Below are 26,642 nucleotides of genomic sequence, written 5' to 3'. Positions count from 1 at the left end.
GAATGAATAATTTTACATATTGTTATCAGTATTCTAAAAAGTTATAATGTTGAGGAGAAAATAATTTAACACAACAACAATTACCAATGTTTAAAAGATCTGTTTAGTAAATTTAACAAAAATTATCTGTAGTAATAAGTATTGGGTAGAGTTTAGTGCAACTCATTACTACAAATTCATTTTGTTAAGAGGGTAAACATAAGCTCTCAGATAAGACTTGCCTAAGATATTCCTCCTTCCCTCTATTTTCTATACTAATCAACCTGCAGTGGTTTGTGAAGAGCATATGTGCAGTTATTCTGCATTGTGAAAACACAGAATCTGTGAAGACTGATTTTACACTTCCATAATATATAATGCATATTTTACAGACATTAGGAGAATACAATACTAAACCCTAATGATGGCAAAAGATAATTTTAGAGATGTATCTATCTAATAGTTGTATAATTAAGAGAATTTCTAAATGTATTAAGCATATAGTAGTACTATATTTAGGTAAACTACAAAATACAGAAAGCTAGTAACAATGCTCTAGGGAAGAAGCAAAGTTAAAAATAAATTATGGAAAACTGAATTTTTTTGCAAAATAATTTTATTGGTTATTGAAAATGTGTGGAAAACTCACATCTTACTTTATGTGATGAACATGTCTTTATGAAAAAAAAATCAATAACCTTTGTAACTATATCTCATGTTAACCCTTGTTAACCATGTCCTTTGTAAGGACTCCAAGATTATTTTTTAAGTAAAAAATTGCTTTCCCAATTTCTTCTCTAAATATATATGTATTATACAAAATTTTGTTTTTAAAGGTATATTTTCAATATTATTTAGTATCCCAAGCTTACTTTTGACAGATATCTAACATTTCTAACTCCTTAGCAAATAATATCCAGGTTTGGGGATATTGGTTCTGTACATCAACAGCTAATACCAACATCCTACTAAAGAAATTCAGCTTCTTTATGTGAGCTAACATCACTTTTTCTTAAAAACCACAAAACTTTCCTCTTAGCAAAGATTTACCTAATCTATGCTAAGGACAAAATAATGGGACAGAAACAAAAGTAAAAATAACTATGAATAAGTCATGTTGAAATAATATTCATAGATAGAGAATTAAAATAAAGTCATTGCAGTGTGTCTGAGTATCACACTCTTAATTGTGGGCAGTTATACAGTTTCACTGGGCCTTAGTTTCTCAGCCATATAGGGCAGCTATAAGAACAAATACGTAATCTCACTGATGCCAAGGCTTCATATAATACATATAAGCTGATAAGAGTAAAGACTGCCATTTTTTAATTCCTTACCATATGCCAGTTTCACTGAAAAAACAACTTGCATTAGTTCTATTACTCCCAATAATCATGAATTGTGGGATATTGACTGAATATAACCAGCTTTAAGGCTTATCTATTTATTCATTTATTTTTGCTAAGGCACACAGCAAGTAATACCAAATTCAGCTCTCCTGCCCACACTTCACATTTGATTTACAGACATTATCAGCTACAGATGAGGGTTTATTGCATCTTTCCACCAGGATATCACAAGGAATCCCAAATGGAAGAGGTCAGATCAGAACTCATAATCTTCTCCTTTCTTATTCCATTGGTAAACTGATATCACCATCCAATTGGTCAAAAGAATTGTTGAAGCCATCCATGACTTATAGCTCTTCCTTCAATTCTGCACCTGCCTTGTTGATCCTTGCTCCTTTTCTTCATTGATCATATCTAATCAAGTGTTAACACCTACTCATTGAACTTCTTCATGTTTGTTCCCTGCTTTCAGCTCTCACAGCCCTACTTCAGACCTTCAATTTTATTTTACCTGAATTAGGCACAATGTAAAGATCTCCGAGTGTCCGATCTTGACCTTCCCCAATCCATTTCCACAGTGCCACCAAATTGTCTTTCATATCTCTTACCTCTCACATTACATTCTTTCATCTTCCACAGTACAAAAGAAATAAACTAACCAACTAAACTAAACTCATGTGCAAACCATGTAACATCTGCAGAATCTGACTATTTGTTTGAACGTGTCTTCCAGAACATACTCCTAGCAGTAAAAGCTACAGCAACAATAAGGAGCTGTTACATATGATATTCCCTATATCTGGTGTCCTTCTCATCTTTTGCCCCTTACATAATCTTTGATTTGTCTTTTTCCTATAGAGGTTAATAGCCTAGGATGAATTAAATAGAAGCACATAAAAGTAAGAAAATACAATTTTTAGATGCTGTGCCACCATGTTACATATCATAGGAAAGAAAGAAACAGATACCTGGGGAATAATCAGGAAATGTTTGTATGTCTGTATTCCCTCAAAGCTGCAAGCTTCTTGATAGCAAGGCCATATTAATCACCTATTAAGAATTCAATATTTCCTGAATGAAACAACTAAATGAGGTGATATAAGCAATAACAGGAGTTAAAGATTTAGCATTATAAAAATTATAGAATGATTGTTGTTTAGTTGCTAAGTCATGTCCAGCTCTTTGCAATTCTATGTACTATAGCATACCAGGCTTCCCTGTGCTTCGCTGTCACCCTGAGTTTGCTCAAAATCACGTCCATTGAGTTGGCTATCCATTCATCTCATCCTCTGTTGCACCCTTCTCCTTATGCCCTCATTCTTTCCCAACATCAGGGTCTTTTCCAGTGAATCAGCTCTTCCCATCAGAGCTGACCAAAGTGCTGGAGCTTCAGCTTCAGCATCAGTCCTTCCAATGAATATTCAGGGTTCATTTCCTTTAGGATTGACTGATTTGATCTCCTTGCTGTCCAGGGACTCTCAAGAGTCTTCTCCAGAACCACAATTCAAAAGCATCAATTCTCCAGTGCTCAGCCTTCTTTATGGTCCAACTCTTACATCCTATACCTGACTACTGGAAAAACCACAGCTCTGATTATGCAAACCTTTTTCAGCAAAGGCATGTCTCTGCTTTTTATTATGATGTCTAGATTTGAGAATGAAAGTCATTTATTATTGATAATACTTTAAGTATGTCTGTTGCTATTTTTCAGTGATGCCAGAGTTGGATTCGAAGAATAACACAAAAATACTAGATTTTCTAAATAACAGTTTCAGACAATATGGACAGAGTTAGGTAAAAAATATAGCTACATATATTAAACTGTTCAAAACTAATTTTTAATATGATACTGTGTCAAAGCATTTTTAAACTGTACCTTATTTTGTTCTTAGAGGTCCTGATACATAGAAAACTTCTAAACTCTACAAGTGAGGTTTGCTTCTCCTAGTTTCCCTAGGCTGCTTTCTGAATCTCATTCAACAGAAAAAAAGGGGGTGACAGAAGAGAAATAACTTTAAGATTATGTTGCCTTCACAAAATTACTCTTTCCTCATATCCTCCTCAAGCTTCTATTTTTCAGAAAGTTGACTTTAAATTGCAAAAATATGGTAGTTCAGAATTAAAATGAAACAAACAACTCCACTCCAAAACACATGCCCAGAACCAAGGTGTTTTCATAACGAGTGTGTATGTGTCTATAGCATGTGTATACCTGTATCCACAAACACATATATGTAGAAGGAAAAAGAACATATTTAAATATAATGAAAAATAGTCACAAGGAAACCTGACAGCTTTAGGGTCAAATCTATACCTTTCTAACAGGAAACTTCACTGTTGAACCAATCATTACAGACTTAGTCTTTTCTAGTCCTTATATGATCCATGCTATAATAACCCAGAATTTTGCCCCTAGAAATTCTAGTCAATCACTACCAAAAATTTATTATAAGGGTGAACAAAAGATATACATAACAATGATTCAACTGTCTCTAGAGTCCCCCATTAATAAAGCATTTCTACAGTCAATAGCAGAGGAAAACATAGATATGGCCACACAACTTTAATAATTCATTTATTGACTGTGTCAGAGTTCTCTTCTTTAGGAAGTAAATTTATATACAAAAAATTTTAATTTTATAATAACAACTGATTATACCTTTCCAAAATGACAATAGGATTTTTTCATTACTAATTATGATCAACATTTGGGTTTTAGTTTTTACTTTTCTTGGGGGAGGGTATTTTTCTAAGTAGCATAAAGGCAAACCTAAATCCAATTTAAGTCAAGTTTAAGAAAAAAACAAAAATTGAATAAATTAGTCTTGAATTCAATATATTTTTACAGTTTGTCAAACAGATATTGAACTAAAATAAAACGTGTTTTATTCCACTGAGTAGCACAGGAGAATGCATTTCTATTTGATCTTATTACCTTTAAAGCTAAGAAAAATCACAAATTCAAAAGCCACATTTTTCATATTCAGTATTTAGTTTAATTTTATCCTCTTCATTTACCACTTATATTTTTCCTACAATCTTTAATAAACTTTGCTATATAACAAACACCTTACCCGTCTGTTGTAATAAAATGATGGATGCAGCTGCATAAAAACATAAGGGTATGTTCCGAATAATGACCAGCTTACTTCCCTGAGTACCGAAAATAAAAGAAACTATGGTCTGAATGGCTCTTTGCTACTTCCACGTTGAATCAGTAGGGGCTAACTCTTAGAAATTATAATGGAGAGTTGAGAGAAAAAACAAAATAAAATAGAAAGAAGTTACATAGATTTTATAAATCATATCCTAACCTAAAGCAAAGAAGATTTCTATTTCATATGCTCCTTTTTACCCTATCAAAAATCAATGAGAAAACATAAAACTAACCATGAATCACAATTTATAAGATTACACCTTTATAATCATCAGTCACTTCAAAAACATTGAGTAATTTCAATCTAAATCCTGATGTGATTTTAAATCTTGGCTGTGGTTTTATTTTTTTCTTTGATTTGAAACCAAGCATATATTCATTTACCAAAGATTACTTTTAAAGAATGAAATTATAAACCTGAGAAAAACAGCAAGTTTACCCATGGTAATAACGCTTTTAAAAAACTAATACAGGCGTGGCATCAGGAAGAAAATTATTTCTGGATACACTTCTCAGATAATCTATTTGCTAAAATAGTAACCAAGAAGCGAGGAAGTCACGTGCATTAATGAACATGAAAATGTGGGGACCCACTTAAGGTAGCCTATTAAAAGAATAAACAGGCTTCCCTGGTGGCTCAGTGGTAAAGAATCCACCTGCCAATGCAGGAGATGCAGGTTCAGTCCCTGATCCTGATCCTGGAGGATCCTCTGGAGAAGGAAATGGCAACCCATTCCAGTATTCTCGCCTAAAGAACCCCAGGAAAAAGGAATCTGGCAGGCTACACGCTATGGGGTTGCAAAGAGTCAGACACAACTGAGCGACTGACCAATAACAACGGCAAACAAAATATACAGTGATAGATACATCTTCTGCTTCAAAGACAGGTTTTATATTGCTGTTCTTAGAAGTATTCTACAAAAGGTATACATTCTCAAAACAAGTTAGGTGGTTTGAGATAACTTGATAAAAATCAAGTTACTAAAAAGTTAACTTGATTTTTATTATATGTAGACTTCCATGTAAAACTTTCTCTTGTCTCAAAACTATGAGAAAATAAAGCAATTAATATTCTTAAGTAATTCCTTATTCTATGGTCTGCTGGCCAAATCTGGTCTTCTATCTACAATACAGTTTTACTGACACACAGCCATCTGTGTTCATGCGTTTACATATATTCTATTCTATGCCTGCTTTTTCACTATAAAGGCAGAGAGTTTGGTAGTTGGGACAGACACTATATGGCCTACAAAACCTAAAAGTAAATACTGATTTCTGTTTTTTAGAGAAAATTTTCGATGACTTCTCATTTGACTTTTTTTTTTTTACCAGTTAGAATCTCAAATAGATATTAATATTTAAGTACTGTCTTTTAATATTCCCTGCCCCTTTTAAACTGAACTTCTTGCTGAATTTTGCACTCTCTTCCCATTTTGTCAGCTTATAATCTGAGGTCCTCATGAAGTCAAAAAAGTAATTTTATTTTACTCAGAGAGGTTCTTCTAATTCATTCTCTGGATTAATTCTGCATTAACCTATATCTTTAACATTTATTACATCTAATATTATCACTGCAAGTTTCTGTTGGTGATAGTTAGGATGCAAATAAAGGTATTAAAAGTCCTTATATACCACCTCACACCCATTACTTTGGCAGCTAACAAAAAATCAAGTGTTGGCAAGAATGTGGAGAAATTGTAATCTTTGTGCGTTGCTGGTGCAAATATAAAATGATGCAGTCATTATAGAAAACATTATGGAATTTCCTTGAAAAATTAAACATAGGATCACTGCATGATCCAGCAATTCCACTTCTGGGTATATAAAAAAATCAGGTGAAGGCAGAGACTTGAAGAGATTATATGTATACCCATGTTCATAGCAGTATTATTCACAACAGCCAAAAGATGGAAATAACCCAAGGGTCCACTGACAGATGAAAAGATAAACAAATGTGGTAATACATAAAATAGAAAGTTATTTAGCCTTAAAAATAAAAGGAATTCCTGACACGTGCTAAAGCACAGATGAAGCTTAAAGTGTGTGTCTGTGTGTGTGGCCAGCCACTCAGTTGTGCCTGACTGTTTATGACTCCATGGACTACAGCCAGGTTCCTCTGTCCATGGAATTTTCCAGGCAAGAATACTGGAGTTGGTTGAGATTTCCTCCCCCAGAGGATCTTCCCCAACCAGGAATCAAACTTGTGTCTCTTGTGTCTCCTACACTGGAAGGCAGTTTCTTTACTACTGGGACACCTGGGAACCCCAAAATCTTGAAGACATTATACTAAGTGAAATAAGTCAGCACAAAAGAACAAATATTGTATGATTCCACCTAAACGAAGTACCTAGTATAGTTGAATTTATAGATATGGAAAGTAGAAGAGTAGTTACCAGAGAACAGGGGAAGGGAGAATAAGGCATTGTTAAATGGGTATACAGCCTCAGTTTTGCGTGTTGAAAGAGTTCTGTAGAGGAATGGTAGTGAGTGATCGTAGTGCAACAAGGTGAATGTACATGATGCCACTGAACAGTACACGTAAAAAATAGTTAAAATAATAAATTTCATGTTATGAGAACTTCATATATGACCAATACCATCTCACTCCATTGGTTAACGGTAAAACTTTGGTTTCAGATGGACCTGCATTCAAATCTTCTAGTAAAGACTAAATTACTTAATTTCTTTCAGACACAATTTATGTATGCATGAAATGAAAGAATCAAAAATAACTAAAATTATTTCAAGATAATTAAAACAATTCGTATTAAAAACAAGTCAGTACTTCAAGAAATTTAGCTGCTATGTGTTATATTCATATGTGTTGCTCAGTCACCCAGTCGTATCCAACTCTTTGTGACCCCATGGACTGCAGCACACCAGGCCTCCCTGTCCCTCACCAACGCCCAAAGTTTGCCCAAGTTCATGTCCATTGCATCAGTGGTGCCATCCAGCCATCTCATCCTCTTGACACCCTCTTCTCGTTATGCCCTCAATCTTTCCCAGCATCAGGGACTTTTCAAGGAGTTGGCTGTTTGCATCAAGTGACCAAAATACTGGAGCTTCAGCTTCAGCATCAGTCCTTCCAATGATACTGGAAGTCCTTCAATATATTCACATGTACACAATTCTTATTTATGAATAGCATTAAAGTAGACATTATTTTCTGGAGACGGCAATGGCACCCCACTCCAGCACTCTTGCCTAGAAAATCCCATGGACGGAGGAGCCTGGTGGGCTGCAGTCTATGGGGTCGCTAAGAGTCAGATACGACTGAGCAACTTCACTTTCACTTCTCACTTTCATGCACTGGAGAAGGAAATGGCCACCTACTTCAGCGTTCTTGCCTGGAGAATCCCAGGGATGGGGGAGCCTGGTGGGCTGCGATCTATGGGGTCGCACAGAGTCAGATACAACGGAAGCAACTTAGCAGCAGCAGCAGCAGACATTATTTTCTAAATCAATCAAAACCCCGATATTTATTTTGAAATTTATAATCCTTAGCAGCTACGGTAGAAGTTTAATAACATACTTCGAAATATAATTAGCTGATGATAAGATTAAAAGAATAAGAACAGTGGCAATGCACCTGAATATTATATGGTCTTTATAAAATACAAAAGAAAGACTGTTTTCTTTCCGTAAAAGGAAAACAGTCATAGAGATATCAATTGCAGTAAATTTTAAAATAAATTATCCCAGCACTGATACATTTATCAGTAAAATATAAATATTAAGGCTTAAAAAACAAAGCCATCAGGTACATAAGAAATAAGCACAAAAGAGGAACTTAAACAGCCAAGGTAGCAATTTTCCATTCAACATTACTTGTTTCCACTAAACTGGATGTACTGACATAATCTTTGACTAATTAACTCAATATCAACATCTTCTCCAAATTTAACTTATGAATTAAGAGTTGGATGCACAATTTATCTCCGTAACACAAGCAAAGTGAACATCTGTTAATTTCCTGTCATGGAAGTTTGTGTTTGGGGAGGGGGGGGTGTGAACAGAGCCTCTGATGTGCAATGTTCTTCCCATCTGCACACCAGGTGGCACTGCATGGCTAATCAGAAGATAACACACATCAAGTTTCTCACAAATTTTGAGATAAAAAAAGTAAATAAATCAAAATTTTGTTTTGAAACTTGTTTCTTCAATGTCTATGGCAAATATGCTTTAAAGTGTTCTCTAAAGATTTATGTTGTTTTGAGTTAATAAAATAAATTAATCATGATTGTAGTACTGTTTTCTTCATATATTAACTCCTTATATATCTTAAATAATATTATGAATATGAGTTTAAAAAATCAAGAAAGAATAAGGCAACCAATCTAAGTCCTCCCCCACTGACTTCTATTTATTCATTTAAATAAATTTATGTCATACAAAAGAGCCTTGAGGAATTCAGAGAACGATTTTGCTTGAGGCCTCCTAAACCATTCAAAGATAGGATCTGGAGAAAAAACAATTTGATACCAATTTCAATTGAATTGTTTCTAACATAGATGTATTACTTAAAATACAATGTCTTAACGAAGTCTCTTCAAAGCACATGTCCTTCTTTAGAACACACTGCTTGCTTTTAAGCATTTATGTCAAAGAAGGTGTTCAAAAGCCCATGGAAAAGAATATTTGTTCATCTGATCTAGTGCTTCTAGCCAAAGACTGTATAATCTAACCTGTATACATAGTAAATAAGTGATAAATGAGACACACATTAGCTTGCAAATTTTCTTATTTCTATTCTTTGGGAAAATTTACTTCTACTGATAGAACGCTAAAGCATATGTAGAAATATACCTAGTTTCCTCTAATTTACATCAACTCTGCCATTTCCATATCATTTCTCATGCCTCTTTTATATCTTTCAGTGTTTAATGGGCTCCTTTATCAAATTTTAAATACAGTGATTTACAAAAGTGTAAGATATACAGAGTTGTGTAGTTTGTAATGTGAATAAAGCTATCTTTACCCCAATAGTATGCCTCAACTCTAATTGGAAATCACTGATGTTTTATACATGTGTGTTTGATACAGTTGTGAACTTTAGATACAAATTCATTGAACAGGAGGTTTGGAAATGGAGGTTGTGTACTGTGGCATTTCTTAATACTTCTATGATAATATCCACTATCTAAGTGATTTCTAATTCTGTTAATTATTTCAAAGTTTATCCTCCAATATCAAAATTCTACCTGTAGAGGATAACCCATACCTACAGGATGATTACTATATTTAAGAAAATCCATCCTAACTTCCATAGTGAAAGTTCAATAATATCCCATTCCAAGATCAGATGATGATTTTCACCCACCAAAAAGATGTAACCATCAGTCATAAGCCAGTGTGTGCATGTGTGCTCAGTGGCTTTGTCATGTCTGACTCTTTGTGACCCTTTGAACTGTATCCCATCATGCTGCCCTGTCCTTGGGATTTTCCCAGCAAGAACACTGGAGTGGATTTCCATGCCCTTCTCCAGGGCATCTTCCCGAGCCAGGGATGGAACCCATGACTGTTGTATGTCATGCATTGCAGGTGCTTTAACAATGGGCTCCTGTTACATTAGCAACTACTGTAAGTGAAATATATTTTAATTCTATTAAAAATATAGAGAGAAATATAATAGAAATGTCTCCATGTCTTTATCCAAAGAAATCCAAGGATGCATTCAATATTTAAAATATAATTACATTCCTTCATAAAATTTTAAATAAAAAGAACATGAGTTACAGAATATTCTAAAATAATCCTCTTGCTAAATAAATTACTTCCTTTTTGACTACTATATGGAAGTAGTAAATATGCTTAAAATCAATGGTTAGTTCAATAGATATTTATTGAGCACCTATAATATTCCAGGAATTCTACCAGCAGAAAAATCTATTTTTTAGAAAAGATTTTCTTGTATCATCATCTTCACCATAAAATACTTATTAAACACCCTCAAGCAAATAGCTTTGCCTTTACTAAAAGTGTTCAAAAATACCTAATATTCAATACAACATTATAATATTTGGTATAATCATTTGGCATAAATATAAAAATGTTATTAACTAAACCAGTTAAAATTAGAAACTTATTGCCCTGAATAGGTCTTCACAGGTGGCACTAGTGGTAAAGAATCTATCTGCCAATGCAAGATATAAGAATTGGGGTTCAGTCCCCGGGTTGGGAAGATAGGAGGAAGGCATAGGAGCCTACTCCAGTGTTCTGGCCTGGAGAATCCCATAGACAGAGGAGCCTGAAGGGCTACAGTTCACAAGGTCACAAAGAGTCGGACACAACTGAAGCAACTTAGTATACATGCACGCCTTTGAGCAGGTAATCAAAATCATGAACATATCTTTGTATTTTGTCAAAAATAAGATACCTGAAAACTATATAAATTTTAAAAGAAGTTAATTGATCAAGTATAGTTTCAAACTTAAGAAGTCATTATGCCATTTTTCAACTTTTTCCTTTGTTTCTCTTTTCACTTTTTCAATTTATTGTTGTTCAGTCATTCAGCCATGTCCAATTCTTTGTGATCACACATACTGCAGCACACCAGGCTTCCCTGTTCTTCACTACTTCCCAGAGTTTGCTCATACTCAAGTCCACTGAGTCAATGATGCCATCCAACCATCTCATCCTCTGTCACCTGCTTCTCTTGCCCTCAAATTTTTCCAGCATCTGAGTCTTTTCCAGTGAGTTGGCTCTTAGCATCAGGTGATCAAAGAATTGCAGCTTAACTTCAGCATCAGTCCTTTCAAAAAACATTTAGGGTTCATTTCCTTTAGGATTGACTGGATTGATCTCCTTGCTGTCCAAGGGACTCTCAAGAGTCTTCTCCAGCACCACAGTTCTAAAGCATCAATTCTTTGGCACTCAGCCTTCTTTATGGTTCAACCCTCATATCCAAACATGACTACCGGAAAAACCATAGCTTTGACAATATGGACCTTTGTTGGTAAAGTGATGTCTCTCCTTTTTAATACGCTGTCTATGTTAGTCATAGCTTTTCTTTCAAGGAGTAAGCGTTTTTTAGTTTCATGGTTACAGTCCCTTTCCACAGTGATTTTGATCATTAAATTTCAAAAAGTCATATTGACATACTAAATGTCTCAAGAAACATGCTAAAACTGTAGAATACATTTCAAAAACTAATCTCAGCTCTCACAGGTTTTTAATATTGTGTATTCATGCATGGGGTGTAGGAGTGAATATATGCACACAACCAAAAATAAGAAAAATAAATTCAGCCCTATAAATAACAAATAAAACATTTTGCTATGTGTGAACATAGAGCAAACATTTATCTCAGCAGGATGAGTATGAGAGTTTCGTGCAGGAAATATAATTTGAAGTTAATATTATAAATATTCATTTTACCATATGGAGACAAAGTTTTTTCTCAGAGTATAGCCAAGGTATAATGGTGGGAGACTATAGGTTACCCATGAGGAATGGCTAGAAATGTGGTAGTGGGAAGGTTAAAAAGGGGTATATTTTGGACAGCTATGATAGTCAGTTGAAAGTCATAAAAAGAAAATATGACTTATTCTGAATGTACTGACAGTCAAAAAAAGTATCGAGACATACATAGCTTATTTTTATGTAGTGTTACCATAGGTGGAAGGTTCTTCATATCAGAGTATCATATAACAGCAAAGGATGAGATGGTTAGATAGCATCACCAACTCAATGGACATGAATCTGAGCAAACTCTGGAGGGGAGAGAAGGACAAGGGAAGCCTGACATGCTGCAGTCCTCAGGGTTGCAAAGAGTCAGACACGACTTAGTGACTGAACAACAAAAAAGATTACTCAGAGAAGCAGTGATATGCATCCTAGGGACCAGATTTACTCTTGCTGCCATGATTAGAATGGTCTCCTAATATAACTGAACTGTTTAGGAATCAGTGCCAGCTTGGTAAACTTAGAACAAGGAAATGTAGAGAGGATGGACTTAATATATATCTTCATGATAGGGGATCAAATAACTCCAGGTTCATTGACTTAGGTGCCTTTAAAAAGACACCGCCAGTTTCCTCAGATTCTTCCCCCCAACCCTCGCCGCCTTTTCTATGATTGGAAAGTTGACCAGCCCCTGTTAACTGCTTCTGCAGATTAAGATGCACTTTCTATAGATATGTTAATATGATCAAAGACTAATTGTCCTACATCTATTTTATCTCCTTCTGGGGGCTTTGCTTGAACCCATTAAGTGATGATTTAATGAACTCTCAGCTGGAATTCTATTTCCCTCATTTCTGAATTCTTGGGAGCCATCTCACAATTATACCGGAGTACTTACAAATGACACTAGAGTAGACATTACTGCAAATTAAAAAATGTGGATTGGCAAAATATCCATGCCCTTTCTTTCACTTACAATTAAGTCAGGTTTATTATTTTAAAATAATCTATTCAGAATTGTGCATAATTCTTAAACAACTTCAGTTTTTCAGAAATGGGTGGTCTAAAAACCCCATTTCATTTTCTTCTAAATAAATGGAAGTATATGTGATTGTGTACAATTTAGAAACTCCTGATTAAGAAGCTAATTAAGAATAACTTTTACAGAGAAGAATTCTGGCTCTAAGAAGGCACAAGAGATTTAACTAAAGGCCGCACTAGCAAATTTAATACCGAGGTCTCTCAATGGATTTCCTTAATTGTAATTATCTCTTCTTCAGCTGTTACAATATTTGGGCATCATCACATTTAAAAAATATTCTTTTCTGATAGCAACAGAAGAAACTCAATGGTGGTAACAATAAGAAAAGTAAGGCTAAGAATAAAGCCTAATTCTTTCAGATTATGAAGTTCCATGTTCAAGATCATTAAGTAGAATTCCTCAATATAAACAGCTGTCATCAACTAACCTGTTGATTTTCAGTCATTGTGTCCGCCATAGTTTTTTTTCTCTTTTTTAAATTTCTATTCTTTCTTTCTTGTTTTTCAGCTATGCTGGGTCTTTGCTGCTGTGAAGGCTTTTCTCCAGTTGCAGCGGGCAGGGCGTACTCTCAAGTTGCAGTGCAAGGGTTTCTCATTGTGATGCCTTCTGTTGTTGCAAAGTATGGGATCTAGGGAACCCAGGCTTCAGTAGTAGCAGTTCTCGGACTCTAGAGGCTCAACAGCTGTGGTGCTTGGCCTAGTTTTTCAGTGGCATGTGAGATCTCCTGGATCCCACAGGGATCTCCAGGAATCAAACTGGCATCTCCTGCATTAGCCACTAGGGAAGCGCTGCAACAGCTTTTTATGCCAAAGTCTTCCCAGGTGGCAAAGAACCTGCCTGCCAATACAGGAGATGTAAGACACTTGGATTTGATTCCAGGGTTGGGAAATAAATGCAAACATCTATGCTAAGTCTCCAATGGGGTCTCAAAGACTTGAACATGACTGAAGCAACTTCACACACATAGATGTTTGCATTTATTACACTTTTTCTACATTCTGTATAAAATTCTCTTTCCATGTTTTGATTGCTATTACTAGTTTTCTTTAACATTGCTTAGCCTTAATTTTTTATCCATAGAGTTTATAATATCTACTTCAAAGGTCATCATAAAATTGAATGGCATAAATTATATTAAAGATTGAGAATAGAATATTTTAGCTAATACTGCTAGTACTATCATTATCACTACCACTAATACCACTGTCCCTACTTTTCATTTCATTTATATTATAACACTACCTTAAAACTAATGTAGTAGCTATTTCTCCTTGTGTTTGATTCATATTGTAATACCCTAAAACTCCAACATATTTTAACATCCTACCAACTTATTTTGGCAAATAGTCAAAACAGCTGCATTAATATCAATAATTTAAAAATACTTATAGAGTTCCTACTGTGTGCCAGGAACTGTGCTAGACATTGAAGATTTATCAGTGAGTAAGGCACACAGACTCTTCAGACTACAAGAGTTTTAACATCTGGTGGTGGAAACAAATACATAACCAGTCTACTATGATACATGGAAATAAATGCTAAAATCGGATCTGGACATTCAGAGAGGGAACAGAAACATAATGGTGTGATGACTGATGATGGTGAAGTGGCTTTATTCGTCCACGGTAAAGAGTGAAGGTAGCGGACAGATCATTACAAGCAAAGAGAATTACATGAAGTAGAAAAAAGGACATGTAAGAACACAAATATGAAAATAGTGGCAGCTCCGGGTTCAAGCAACACCAGGTCCAAAAATTGATTTTAAAAGATTGAGATGAGGTAAAACTGAAAACATTTCAAATGTCTGCAACACCTAGTGTAATAAGTCACTAAAGACATAAGTTGTTAATAAATTATGAAAAGCCTCGACAGTCTATTTTAAGGGATTTTTCCTGTATTTTGAAGAAAATAGGGAGCTATTGAATGGGGGGATGGGGGAATCTAAATGAGAGAATGATGTAATGAGATCTAATTTTAGAAAGATCACTATTTCTGTTGTTTGGCTAATAGTGACCAAGGAGATTGGTTAGGAGGCTAAGGAGTAGCCTAGGAACATGAAAGGAGGAGAACAGCGACAGTCTCACGAGGAATCTTTGGAGTCGACACAAGTAAAGCATAGGCTGGTGATATTCAGCTTTTTAATATCCTCCTGCAGTCTCTGCTCCCTTTGTATCTATTGTGATTATAATTATGCATTTTACTGCTATTTACCCCATAATTCTTTCTCTCCCCAAGTATTAAAAGCAAAAATTCAAGAAAGAAAACTACTTTGTCAAAAGAATATATAAAGCATTACACCTTTTCTGAGAGTGTCTTAGTGGATGTTCCTTCCCTTACATGTTTGTTTCGTTTTTTCATCACTGTCATGCTTTATGAGAATATAAGATGTAAATTACCATAAAATGGACGATCAGAAATGGGAAGAGAGGGACTTCCCTGGCAATCCAGTGGTTAAGAATCCACCTTCCAATGCAGAGGATGCAAGTGCGATCCCTGGTCGGGGAACTAAGATTCTACATGCCACGGGGCAAGTAAGCCTGTGCAACAAAACTAGAGAGCGCTCATGCCCCCAAAAGACCTAGTGTAGCCAAATTTTAAAAAAAAAGGGGGGGTGGGGGAGGGAAATAGGCTACTTTGAATCAAACCTTACGGGTTTGATTCTTCAGTCACCTAGAACAGCGATACTCAGATTGGCTCTAGAATATAATCACCCAAAAGAACTAAAAGAAAAAGAAACAAATACTTAGAATACTATAATCATGCAAAACCTATTTAATTCACTCAGCAGCTGCTTATTGAGAGGGTTGTCGTGCTATGGGGAAAAGGCAATTAGTACTTTAGGTCCTTTACAATGTACAACAGTGGGTTTTGAGCATTGACTAATAAAACCATTTTAAAAACACATTTTCCATATAATGCAATATGCATGTGCAAGCACATACACCAAAAACAAATACACATATGATGGAAAAACATTTTTCTCAAAATAATACTCACCCTAACGATGTGCAACACACTGACATTTTCTATTATTTTGTGCTCATTTTTAATAACAAAAAAATGATGATTGTCATCCATTATATTGATTTTAATACCAATCAAAGAAAGCCATCCAATACTTTGAAAAAACTTGTACAGAAGATGTTCTAACATTATTTCTAAACACTGACAGTAACACCCTGTGCCAGTGCTTTTATTTCAATAAAAATACCAAAAACTTAAAGTCTTTGAAAAAAATACCAATTATCTCAAAGATAACTCAATCCAGTTTGAATAAGGCACAGAGCTTTATCTCACTTATTTTTATTTCACTTAGAAAAAACTAAACCTTTCATGGGTAAAGAGACATACTCTTTCAGATTCACAGTGATGTATGTACAATGAGACAATTTCCTTAATGGATTCTGTTAGAACTTGGAAAAAACCTAAAAGTGAGCAAAGTTTCACCAGCAATAGCACAAACAATATTAAAAATCAGTAAACTTCAGAATCTGAGATGGACTTACATGCTATGGACTTATACACAGATTTACAAAGCTATCCTTCATATTTAATTAAAATGTAAGTTTTTATTTTTCTTTTAGACTAACAGAGAATGAGACATAGTTACAAACATAGGTCTAAAATATGATATTCGCAATGACAGAAAGAGAAAATACTCCATTATCATTATAACCAACAGGTTAAGTGCTAAGTTCTGAGTTTCTTTCTTGGCTATTACCTGCTCACCGATTTCTCTCAATAAGGATTTTATGTGTCAAATACAAATAATGATGCACACCAAGGGCGAGACTTCTATTTTTCATTCTCTGTCTATCTATCATCCTCCTTCTATATAAAAATAGAAGTTTAATGAAGCACTATGTCCACTCAGCTAAAGGCTATATTTCCCAGCAATCTGTGCTGCCAGGTATGTTTATATTACTAGAGTGTACACAATAAGATAAAAACAGAAGTAACATGTGCAGTTTCTGGGTCATAAATTTAAAAAGAAAGGAACTCCCTTTCTTATTTCCAATTTTTATTAGTAGGAATATGGAAAGACTGGCCACCTAAGAACCAAAGATGGAAGACACGTGTTGAGGATGGTTCACACTGTTAAACTGAGAGAGGACTAAACATATATCTTGTTTTAGTCTTTATTATTTTCCTTTCTTAAAGTGGCCAAACCTATATCCTAAGTAATAGAGAATTCCTATTCCAAAATTTACTTCTCTATCCTGAGTAGGAAAAGGTAGGTAAACAAAGTGAGTGAAGTCTAATTACAATATAGAAGCATGGTGAATGAACACAAGCATGTAAAGACGTGAGGCTGTCTAAGTAATAAGCTTTCAGATGGTAATAGAAAGGTCATAAATTACCAACTTGGCAATCAAGAGTATCAAGGAAGTACTTCCTGGAGAGCAAGGCTACTTGTCTCCTATACACAGAACACCACTCTCCTTTTTTTTTTTTTTTTTTTTTTGACAAGATGAAACTTTCTTGTACATATTTCATACAGAATACTCAAAGAGAACATAACTGCATTCTACACATCACTACACTAAAATGTCCAAAGATTCACTTCTCAGCATGAAAATGCACAGAAACATAAATATGAAAGGACTTCACATTTTAAGTGCTTTATTCACACCTCAATGCAGAGTCAAATGGAGTTTTGTGAATGGGATGTAGCACTATCAAATAACATATGGAAGGGGACTTAATGGAATAGAAGAAAACTCTGAAACATTCCTGATTCTTGCGATGGAAGATATCACTTTATAACTGAAACCACTCAGACTGATAAAACATTCAATTCTTCCCAATTTTGATATAATTTCCTTCTTGAGCAGTTAATTTGAAGGTGTTTCAACGTATTGGCTGTTCATTTGGCCCCTATCTCTTCAGTACAGAGATTCTTTGTGGACAAAGTTCATAGAGATACATGAAACTGCATTAGCATATACAATTCCATGTCTTTTACATACAACTGCTATAGGAAACTCGGAGAAGGCAATGGCACCCCACTCCAGTACTCTTGCCTGGAAAATCCCATGGACAGAGGAGCCTGGTAGGCTGCAGTCCATGGGGTCGCGAAGAGTCAGACATGACTGAGCTACTTCACTGTCACTTTTCACTTTCATGCATTGGAGAAGGAAATGGCAACCCACTCCAGTGTTCTTGCCTGGAGAATCCCAGGGATGGGGGAGCCTGGTGGGCTGCTATCTCTGGGGTCACATAGAGTCGGACACGACTGAAGCGACTTTGCAGCAGCAGCTATAGGAAACTACAATGGTGAATTTCAAATAGCTATCTGAAAACATTGCTAATGTTTCAGACCTATTGCCTGACTAAATTTTCATTTATTATTAACTAAACACATTTTCCCTGGAAAAGGAAATGCCAACCCACTCCAGTATTCTTGCCTGGGAAATCCCACGGACAGAGGAGCCTAGTAGGGGTACAGTCCACCATGTCACAAAGAGTTGCACACGACTTAGCAACTAATGAACAACAAAACATATTTTACTATGCATTTGATGAAAGTAAAAGCAACTTAATAATGATTTAATTTTGCTGGTATTGGTATGTGAAAAAAATACTTTCCTATTTCTTTATGTAAAATTGTCAGTACAAATGTAATGTTGAAAAATAAAGCCAAAGTCAAGGGTAATGCTGCTAAAAATGGAACCTAGGCAATATATTCCTATGTATTTTCTCTTTCCTGTTTTCATCTCACATAATTATACTTAAATAACCTACAGAAATATTGATAACAATGGCAATCAAGTTTATGAAAGAAAGGAGCTTGAATAAAGACATTTACGAGCTAGAAGGCAGTGAAAACTTGTCTGCCTCTTCCTAATTTTTCACCTAAGTAAAGGGAGTGACAAGATGGTTTTAAGACTTTCTATCAACTAACCAGTAAGAGAACACATACCATCTTGATAAAAATTTAGTAGGCAAAGAAGCATTCCTGATGATTTTACTCTAGAAACATATGAAAAATGACAGCCCCCACACAAATGTTATCTAGCATGTGATTACTTAAAGAGATGAAACAGTTTTGACCTCTGTGTAGGTTTACTAGATATTTATATTCAAAGGAAGTGAACTAGAGAGGAGACAGACAAACTAAAAGACCTGAGGATGCACTTACTCAGTTTATATGCCACTCACTGTTCAGACTATGATCATATAAGAGAATAAGTACAAAGTTCACAAGACAAAGAGTAAATTATATCAACAGTGTGTTCTCTTTGGTCTTGGTACGGGGTAAGAGAAAGGGGAATGTGTTAGAAAACTCAATCTCCCTGGGATACTTAGGCAAAATGTGGAACCATAGGGCACATTGATTGCCTTAGCAGTTATACACTATGTGCCATTCAGAACTGTGATCAAACATCTTTATAATTCAGCCAAATATGAAAAGTCTTTAGAAAATATAAAAAGAAAGAAAATGAGCCAATTCTATCTCTTAATATCAATTTAACTAATTTGTTTTATCATAAAGAGAAAGCTATAGCATCTAGATATTTCTAAGCCGAGTTCTGAGCTTCTGTGGCCTGACCGGAAAACACTTTGCATCTTAGATGTTTACTGGTGATGAGAATATGGTGAGAGAATGGGAAGGTAAAGACTGTCTTGTCCAAGTCCATCTATAATGAGGTGAGGCAGCACAACTCATTATTAAACAGAAAATTTTCTTTGGCCATTCATTTCTATGTGCTCTTTTCTGAACAGACACAACTTCTACCATAAAAATGTCTGAAGGTACTTATTCTTCTGAATACTGTCAGGAAGTAAAAAAAAAAATTACAAAGAAAAATATTTGAAAATAAGCTACTCACCTATCCCAATGAAAGCAGCTTTGTACCCTTCTTCTTTCAAAGTACTAAGAGTAATGTCATTCACTGATAGGCTTTTACCACAAATTATCTGTAAAGAAAGATTTTAGTAATTAGATTTTGGCATTTGAATAATTAAAATCTTAATCTTTAACATCAAAAATAATCTAGCTTAGTACACACATATATAATTCCATATATATATGAAAATATTTTGTCTTTTAGTATATAGGCTTACATATACAAAATAGTATATAAATAGAACACTAACATATGCTTCTTAATGGATAAATGTATTTTTGCCTTTTAATTAAGTGGCAGAAGAAAAGTTAGCAATTTAAAATCAAGTTATTAAATTTTCACAGCTTTCTTAGTATGTTCAAGGCACTATGTGGGGTATTCTAAAGAATAAAATGATAAATGAGAGTTTCAGCCTAATGTACAGTCAAGATCTGTGCAGAAGATGTACAGAAATAAGTATAACAAACAACAGAGTGTGATCAGCATTATGTCTACAAGAATTCAGGGGACAGAGAGATTCATTTTGGCTGAGGTCATACATACAAGAAAAAAGAGAGCTAGTGGGATTTCAATAAAGCCTCTTTTTAAACTGAAGTATAGTTGATTTACAATATTTTGTTTGTTTCAGGTGTACAGCAAAGTGATTTGGATAAACATATATGTGTGCATATCTATATTCTTTTAAAAATTATTTTCCATTATATTTTAAGATGCTGAATATAGTTCCCAGGCAATAAATCCCTTTTAAAAATCAATAGGATTTTGATCGTGGGCACTGTCCAGGGAAGATGAATAAAGTCAGGAGTCAGAGGGTGGACACTCCTATTAAAAGTCACAATACTTTGCTCAGTTCCCAGACATGAGCCAATTTTCAGATCCTGAACTTGCTGACTGAAGAGGTGGTCAGGTCGTGTAGAAAGAAACACCCTGCAACATCCTGGCAAGTAAATACTATAAAGATTCCTCTACTTCTTCAAAGGGAATTACGGCCATTTACCAACGTAACTGTATGCAACTGGGGAAGGGGGGAAATCATACATTTTCAAGGACACTGGAAAGGCTCTTCATTGACTTGATATCTGAGGAGTGGGACCTACAGAGACAGGGTGAAAAACAGGCCTAGATAAAGTTCACAGTGGGCCTAAGTGAAGCACAGCTCCAGGTGTTACAGCAGGTAAATAACCAGGTATGAGCAGAGAAATGGGGGCAAGGGCCTAAACCACCCAACCTATAAGCAGCAGGAGTTCATAGACAGACAAAGTAAAGTAGGAGCCTTCAGACTGATAGGAAACCATACATTTAGGGTGATAAGAGTCCAAGTAGCAGACAAAGAAAGGCAGGGAAAAGGGTGACTCTCCTGAATCCAAAGGCAACCTTTTGCTCCTTGTGCCCTTATTACCATAAGATTAGTCTAACAGAAGTAATCATTGTATAAGGACGCCATGAGGCCATGACACTTTTAACTCAAGCTATATGGCGACAAAAATCCCTCCTTCCCCAGTGAATATTCCACCCCTTCATTTGTAGGCCCCTCATAAGTGGCTTGGAGAAGGCACTGGAGACCCACTCCAGTACTCTGGCCTGGAAAATCCCATGGACGGAGAAGCCTGGTAGGCTGCAGTCTATGGGGTCACTAAGAGTCAGACACGACTGAGCGACTTCACTTTTACTTTTCACTTTCACGCATTGGAGAAGGAAATGGCAACCCACTCCAGTGTTCTTGCCTGGAGAATCCCAGGGACAGGGGAGCCTGGTGGGCTGCCGTCTATGGCGTCGCACAGAGTCAGACATGACTGACGCGACTTAGCAGCAGCAGTAGCAGCATAAGTGGCTTGATAAAGAAACCCGGTGGCAGCTCCTGAAGTGCCTGCTCACTCTCCCTCTGAGAGCGTATCCTTGCTTACAGAAACTTTCACTTCACTTTCTTAGGGGTTCCCTGGTGGCTCAAGAGGTTAAAGCATCTGTCCGCAATGCAGGAGACCCTGGTTCGATCCCTGGGTTGGGAAGATCCCCTGGAGGAGGAAATGTCAACCCACTCCAGTATTCTTGCCTGGAGAATCCCATGGAGGAAGAAGCCTGGTGGGCTACAGTCCACAGGGTCACAAAGAGTCGGACACGACTGAGCGACTTCACTTTCACTTTCCTAACCTCTTTGCCTCATCTCTGAATTCTTCTGCGATGAAGAAAGAACCTCAAATTCATTGGCAACCCAGGTAGTGGTTATACCCAACCCTCTAGGTGTATAACCAAAATGTTAAATGTGTCAGTAGAAGTAACCCTCACAATGGGTCTCTGGTCTGCGAAGTAAGAGTTATTATAGCTACAATAGTTGGGAAGGCCAGAAAACTTCTGAAACCCTGGTCAAGAGACTAAATCAAACACACTATCGTAGTCTTGAGTGGGTAGAATAGTGAGAGATGGTGGTAGTCTGTCTATCTTCTACTTCTGTTTCATTTCCCAGTCTGGCCCTGCTGAGACTAGATGATTCCTGGAGAATGTAAACTACTGAAGATTTGACCAAAGTGCAGTCCGGGCTGTGGTGTCTATGGCAAATGTGGTATTACTGCAAATTAGTTAAGCATACAGGTACACTGCACATGGCCATTGATTTGGTGAATGTGTACTTTTCATCCTGTGCTGTGGAAAAGGGATCGGAAACAGTTCACATTCATGGGAGAAAAATACAAATATTCAGCTACTGGTTTGCCTCAAGAATATGAGAGTTATCTTTTATAATAATATACATAATCTGAAACAATCTGGCCATACCATAGCATATCATAATGATCCCTTACACTGAACACATCATGCAGACTGGACAACTTAAGCAAGAAGTAGCTGGTATGCTGGAGATTTTAAGAAGCATATGTTCCACAGGGCAAAAGATCAACCTCATGAAGATCAGGGACTAGCCACTTTAATGAGGTCTACTTTTCAGGTATCTGCCAGTATATACTTCAAAAATAAAAGAATTTACTGCAATTTTACACTCATTTACCATTATTAAATAAGGAAGCAAAATGTCTGGTAGGTTGCTTTGAGTTTTGAAGGCAATATGTTTCTAAAACAAAAGTCTCTAAATTGATTCACAGTGGAAGAACAAAGTTTATCCATTAAAAAATAATTGCACCTAACCTGCATAGAGTACTTAACTAAGTGCAAAACTCTCTTCTAAGTACTGCAAAGAGGACTTTTTTCATCCTCACAATAGTGTTATGAAGTGGGATCATCTTTGAAAACGGATGGGAATGGGTGGATTTAAGATGATCACTGTATCTACTACTGCAGGCAAGAATTCCTTAGAAAAAATGGAGTGGCCCTCATAGTCAACAAAAGAGTCTGAAATGCAGTATTTGGGTGCAATCTCAAAAATGACAGAATGATCTTCATTTTACAAATGATGATACTAAGGGACAAAAAAGCTTTAACAACCTTTACCAAAGTCAAATATGTACTTTTATTGCAGAAGCAACACATATAACAGCTACGTGCTTACGTCTATTGAGGTTAAAAGGAGAATGAAGGCAGAGCAAGAACTATCCTCAGAAACACAGAACAACATATTGCATGTGGAGAACTACTGAAAATGCAGTGTTTCTGGAGTGTAAAGCACAAAGCAAAGAATAGAAAGAGAAAGTAAGGGGATTTGGAATATAACATAGAGAGTACTTTTTTTTTTTTAACTAAAATACTAGTTCTAATTTTATTATCAGATAGAGTAGCCATTTGAAAGTTTACAAGCAGGGGACAACCAAGGTAAGATTAGTAACTGATAATTCAGAACTCTGGAATACATCAAATACCACGAAATGAACTGGACAATTAAACACATATTATTAAAAGTATATAATACTAAGTATCTAATAGTGGGTATTACTATTACAGTTAGTGGAATTAGATGCTATTAAAAGTGTTGAATAATGAATCTTTAGAATTGCAATTAACTTTGCCAAGAGTAGATGTTTTATTAAAATATTTCTGATCAGAAAGAATGATAAAAGTTCTAGTTTGTTTTTTTTTTCTAATGATCTCAATCCCAATATATAATGAAGGTTAGACATAAAAGAAAACTACAGGTGCAAACATTCTAAATACAATTTTATTAATCTGAGTAAGCATATAGTTTCTAAAGCTGAGCAGTGGAATGCCCTGTCAAGAGGTTTATCAGTAGAATTGTTGCTCATAATACTTGACTTTATGTTTGGTTTATTAATTGTCTCAGCAAAAAAAAAATTCAAGAAAGAGCCCCCCTCTCTTAGGTGATATTTGTGTGCCTGTGTGTTTGTGTGCATGGGTGTGTGTAGTTTCATACGGGTGTTATGTGATTTATCAAAGGGGAATGAAAATACCCCAAATTTTCCACCCTGATAGTGTAAACATGCCCTGAATATGTAACATACAAGAAGGATGCAAAAATATTTTGCATTTCTCAGTCTGTTTCCACCCTAGCAAGTAATAGTGTGAGACTGAGGAAAAGTAGGAATGCAAAAGTAGGAATGCAAAAGTAGGAAGCCAAGAAACACCTGGAGTAACAGGCAAATTTGGCCTTGGAATGTGGAATGAAGCAGGGCAAAGACTAATAGAGTTTTGCCAAGAAAATGCACTGGTCATAGCAAACACCCTCTTCCAACAACACAAGAGAACTATGGATGGAGATTCATGACATTGTACAGGAAACAGGGATCAAGACCATCTCCATGGAAAAGAAATGCAAAAAAGCAAAATGGCTGTATGGGGAGGCCTTACAAACAGCTGTGAAAAGAAGAGAAGCGAAAAGGAAAGGAGAAAAAGAAAGATATAACCATCTGAATGCAAGTTCCAAAGAATAGCAAGAAGAGATAAGAAAGCCTTCTTCAATGATCAATGCAAAGAAATAGAGGAAAAGGACAGAATGGGAAAGACTAGAGATCTCTTCAAAAAAATTAGAGATACCAAGGGAACATTTCATGCATAGATGGGCTCGATAAAGGACAGAAATGGTCTGGACCTAACAGAAGCAGAAGATATTAAGAAGAGGTGGCAAGAATACACAGAAGAACTGTACAAAAAAGATCTTCACGACCAAGATAATCATGATGGTGTGATCACTCACCTAGAGCAAGACATTCTAGAATGTGAAGTCAAGTGGGCCTTAGAAAACATCACTACGAACAAAGCTAGTAGACGTGATGGAATTCCAGTTGAGCTATTTCAAATCTTAAAAGATGATGCTGTGAAAGTGCTGCACTCAATATGCCAGCAAATTTGGAAAACTCAGCAGTGGCCACAGGACTGGAAAAGGTCAGTTTTCATTCCAATCCCAAAGAAAGGCATTGCCAAAGAATGCTCAGACTACCGCACAATGCCACTCATCTCACATGCTAGTAAAGTAATGCTCAAACTTCTCCAAGCCAGGCTTCAGCAATACTTGAACTGTGAATTTCCTGATGTTCAAGCTGGTTTTAGAAAAGGCAGAGGAACCAGAGATAAATTACCAACATCTGCTGGATCATGGAAAAAGCAAGAGAGTTCCAGGAAAACATCTATTTCTGCTTTATTGACTATGCCAAAGCCTTTGACTGTGTGGATCACAATAAACTGTGGACAATTCTGACAGACATGGGAATACCAGACCACCTGACCTGCCTCTTGAGAAACCTGTATGCAGGTCAGGAAGCAACAGTTAGAACTGGACATGGAACAACAGACTGGTTCCAAATAGGAAAAGGAGTACGTCAAGTCTGTATATTGTCACCCTGCTTATTTAACTTATATGCAGAATACATCATGAGAAACGCTGGACTGGAAGAGGCACAAGCTGGAATCAAGATTTCCAGGAGAAATATGAATAACCTCAGATATGCAGATGACACCACCTTTATGGCAGAAAGTGAAGAGGAACTAAAAAGCCTCTTGATGAAATGAAAGAGGAGAGTGAAAAAGTTGGCCTAAAGCTCAACATTCAGAAAACAAAGATCATGGCATCTGGTCCCATCATTTCATAGCAAATAGATGGGGAAACAGTGTCAGACTTTTTGGGGGGGGCTCCAAAATCACTGCAGATGGTGACTGCAGCCATGAAATTAAAAGACACTTACTCCTTGGAAGGAAAATTATGACCAACCTAGATAGCATATTGAAAAGCAGAGACATTGCCAACAAAGGTCTGTCTAGTCAAGGCTATATTTTTTCCTGTGGTCATGTATGGATGTGAGAGTTGGACTGTGAAGATAGCTGAGTGCTGAAGAATTGATGCTTTTGAACTGTGGTGTTGGAGAAGACTCCTAAGAGTCCCTTGGACTGCAAGGAGATCCAACCAGTCCATCCTAAAGGAGACCAGTCCTGGGTGTTCACTGGAAGGACTGATGCTAAAGCTGAAACTCCAGTACTTTGGCCACCTCATGCGAAGAGCTGATTCATTGGAAAAGACCCTGATGCTAGGAGTGACTGTGGGCAGGAGAAGAGGATAAGATGGCTGGATGGCATCACCAACTCAATGGACGTGAGTTTGGGTAAACTCGGGAGTTGGTGATGGACAGGGAGGCCTGGAGTGCTGTGATTCATGGGGTCGCAAAGAGTAGGAACTGAACTGAACTGAACTGAGGACCATTAAGTCTTTACTTACTGTGGATAGACATGGAAAGTGGGGTGGGGGATAACCATCATTGTGAAGTAAGGAGCCCCATTGTACAAATGAGAACAAAGCAATAACAATTAGTGGCGTGACAAGCACAAGGACTCTTCCCTGTCTATGCTGGGGAATATGGTCAAATTTCCCTTCTCTAAAAGCCTCAAACCCTCAAATATTTGTCATTAAATCAATAACTTATTCTCAGGAAGAGCAAGGAGACATATTCTCTGACAAAAAGTTAAAATTTTGC

General features: G+C 36.2%; 1 protein-coding gene across 6 annotated transcripts in view; it reads right to left on the bottom strand.

The window, feature by feature from the left end:
• Nucleotides 1-26,642, bottom strand: part of DPYD (dihydropyrimidine dehydrogenase) — a 933,909-nt gene that overhangs the window by 636,053 nt on the left and 271,214 nt on the right. For all 6 annotated transcript variants that reach the window (XM_068962754.1, XM_068962769.1, XM_068962775.1 and 3 more), the window contains exon 8: nucleotides 19,765-19,852. In XM_068962754.1, coding sequence (XP_068818855.1) covers nucleotides 19,765-19,852 — 88 coding nt within the window. The remainder of the gene's footprint in view (nucleotides 1-19,764; nucleotides 19,853-26,642) is intronic.

The sequence above is a fragment of the Capricornis sumatraensis genome, chromosome 2 (genome assembly GCF_032405125.1).
Source record: "Capricornis sumatraensis isolate serow.1 chromosome 2, serow.2, whole genome shotgun sequence".
Lineage (NCBI taxonomy): Eukaryota > Metazoa > Chordata > Mammalia > Artiodactyla > Bovidae > Capricornis > Capricornis sumatraensis.
The sequence above is the reverse complement of the archived record's forward strand: the minus strand, read 5'-3'. Positions and strand labels throughout refer to the sequence as shown.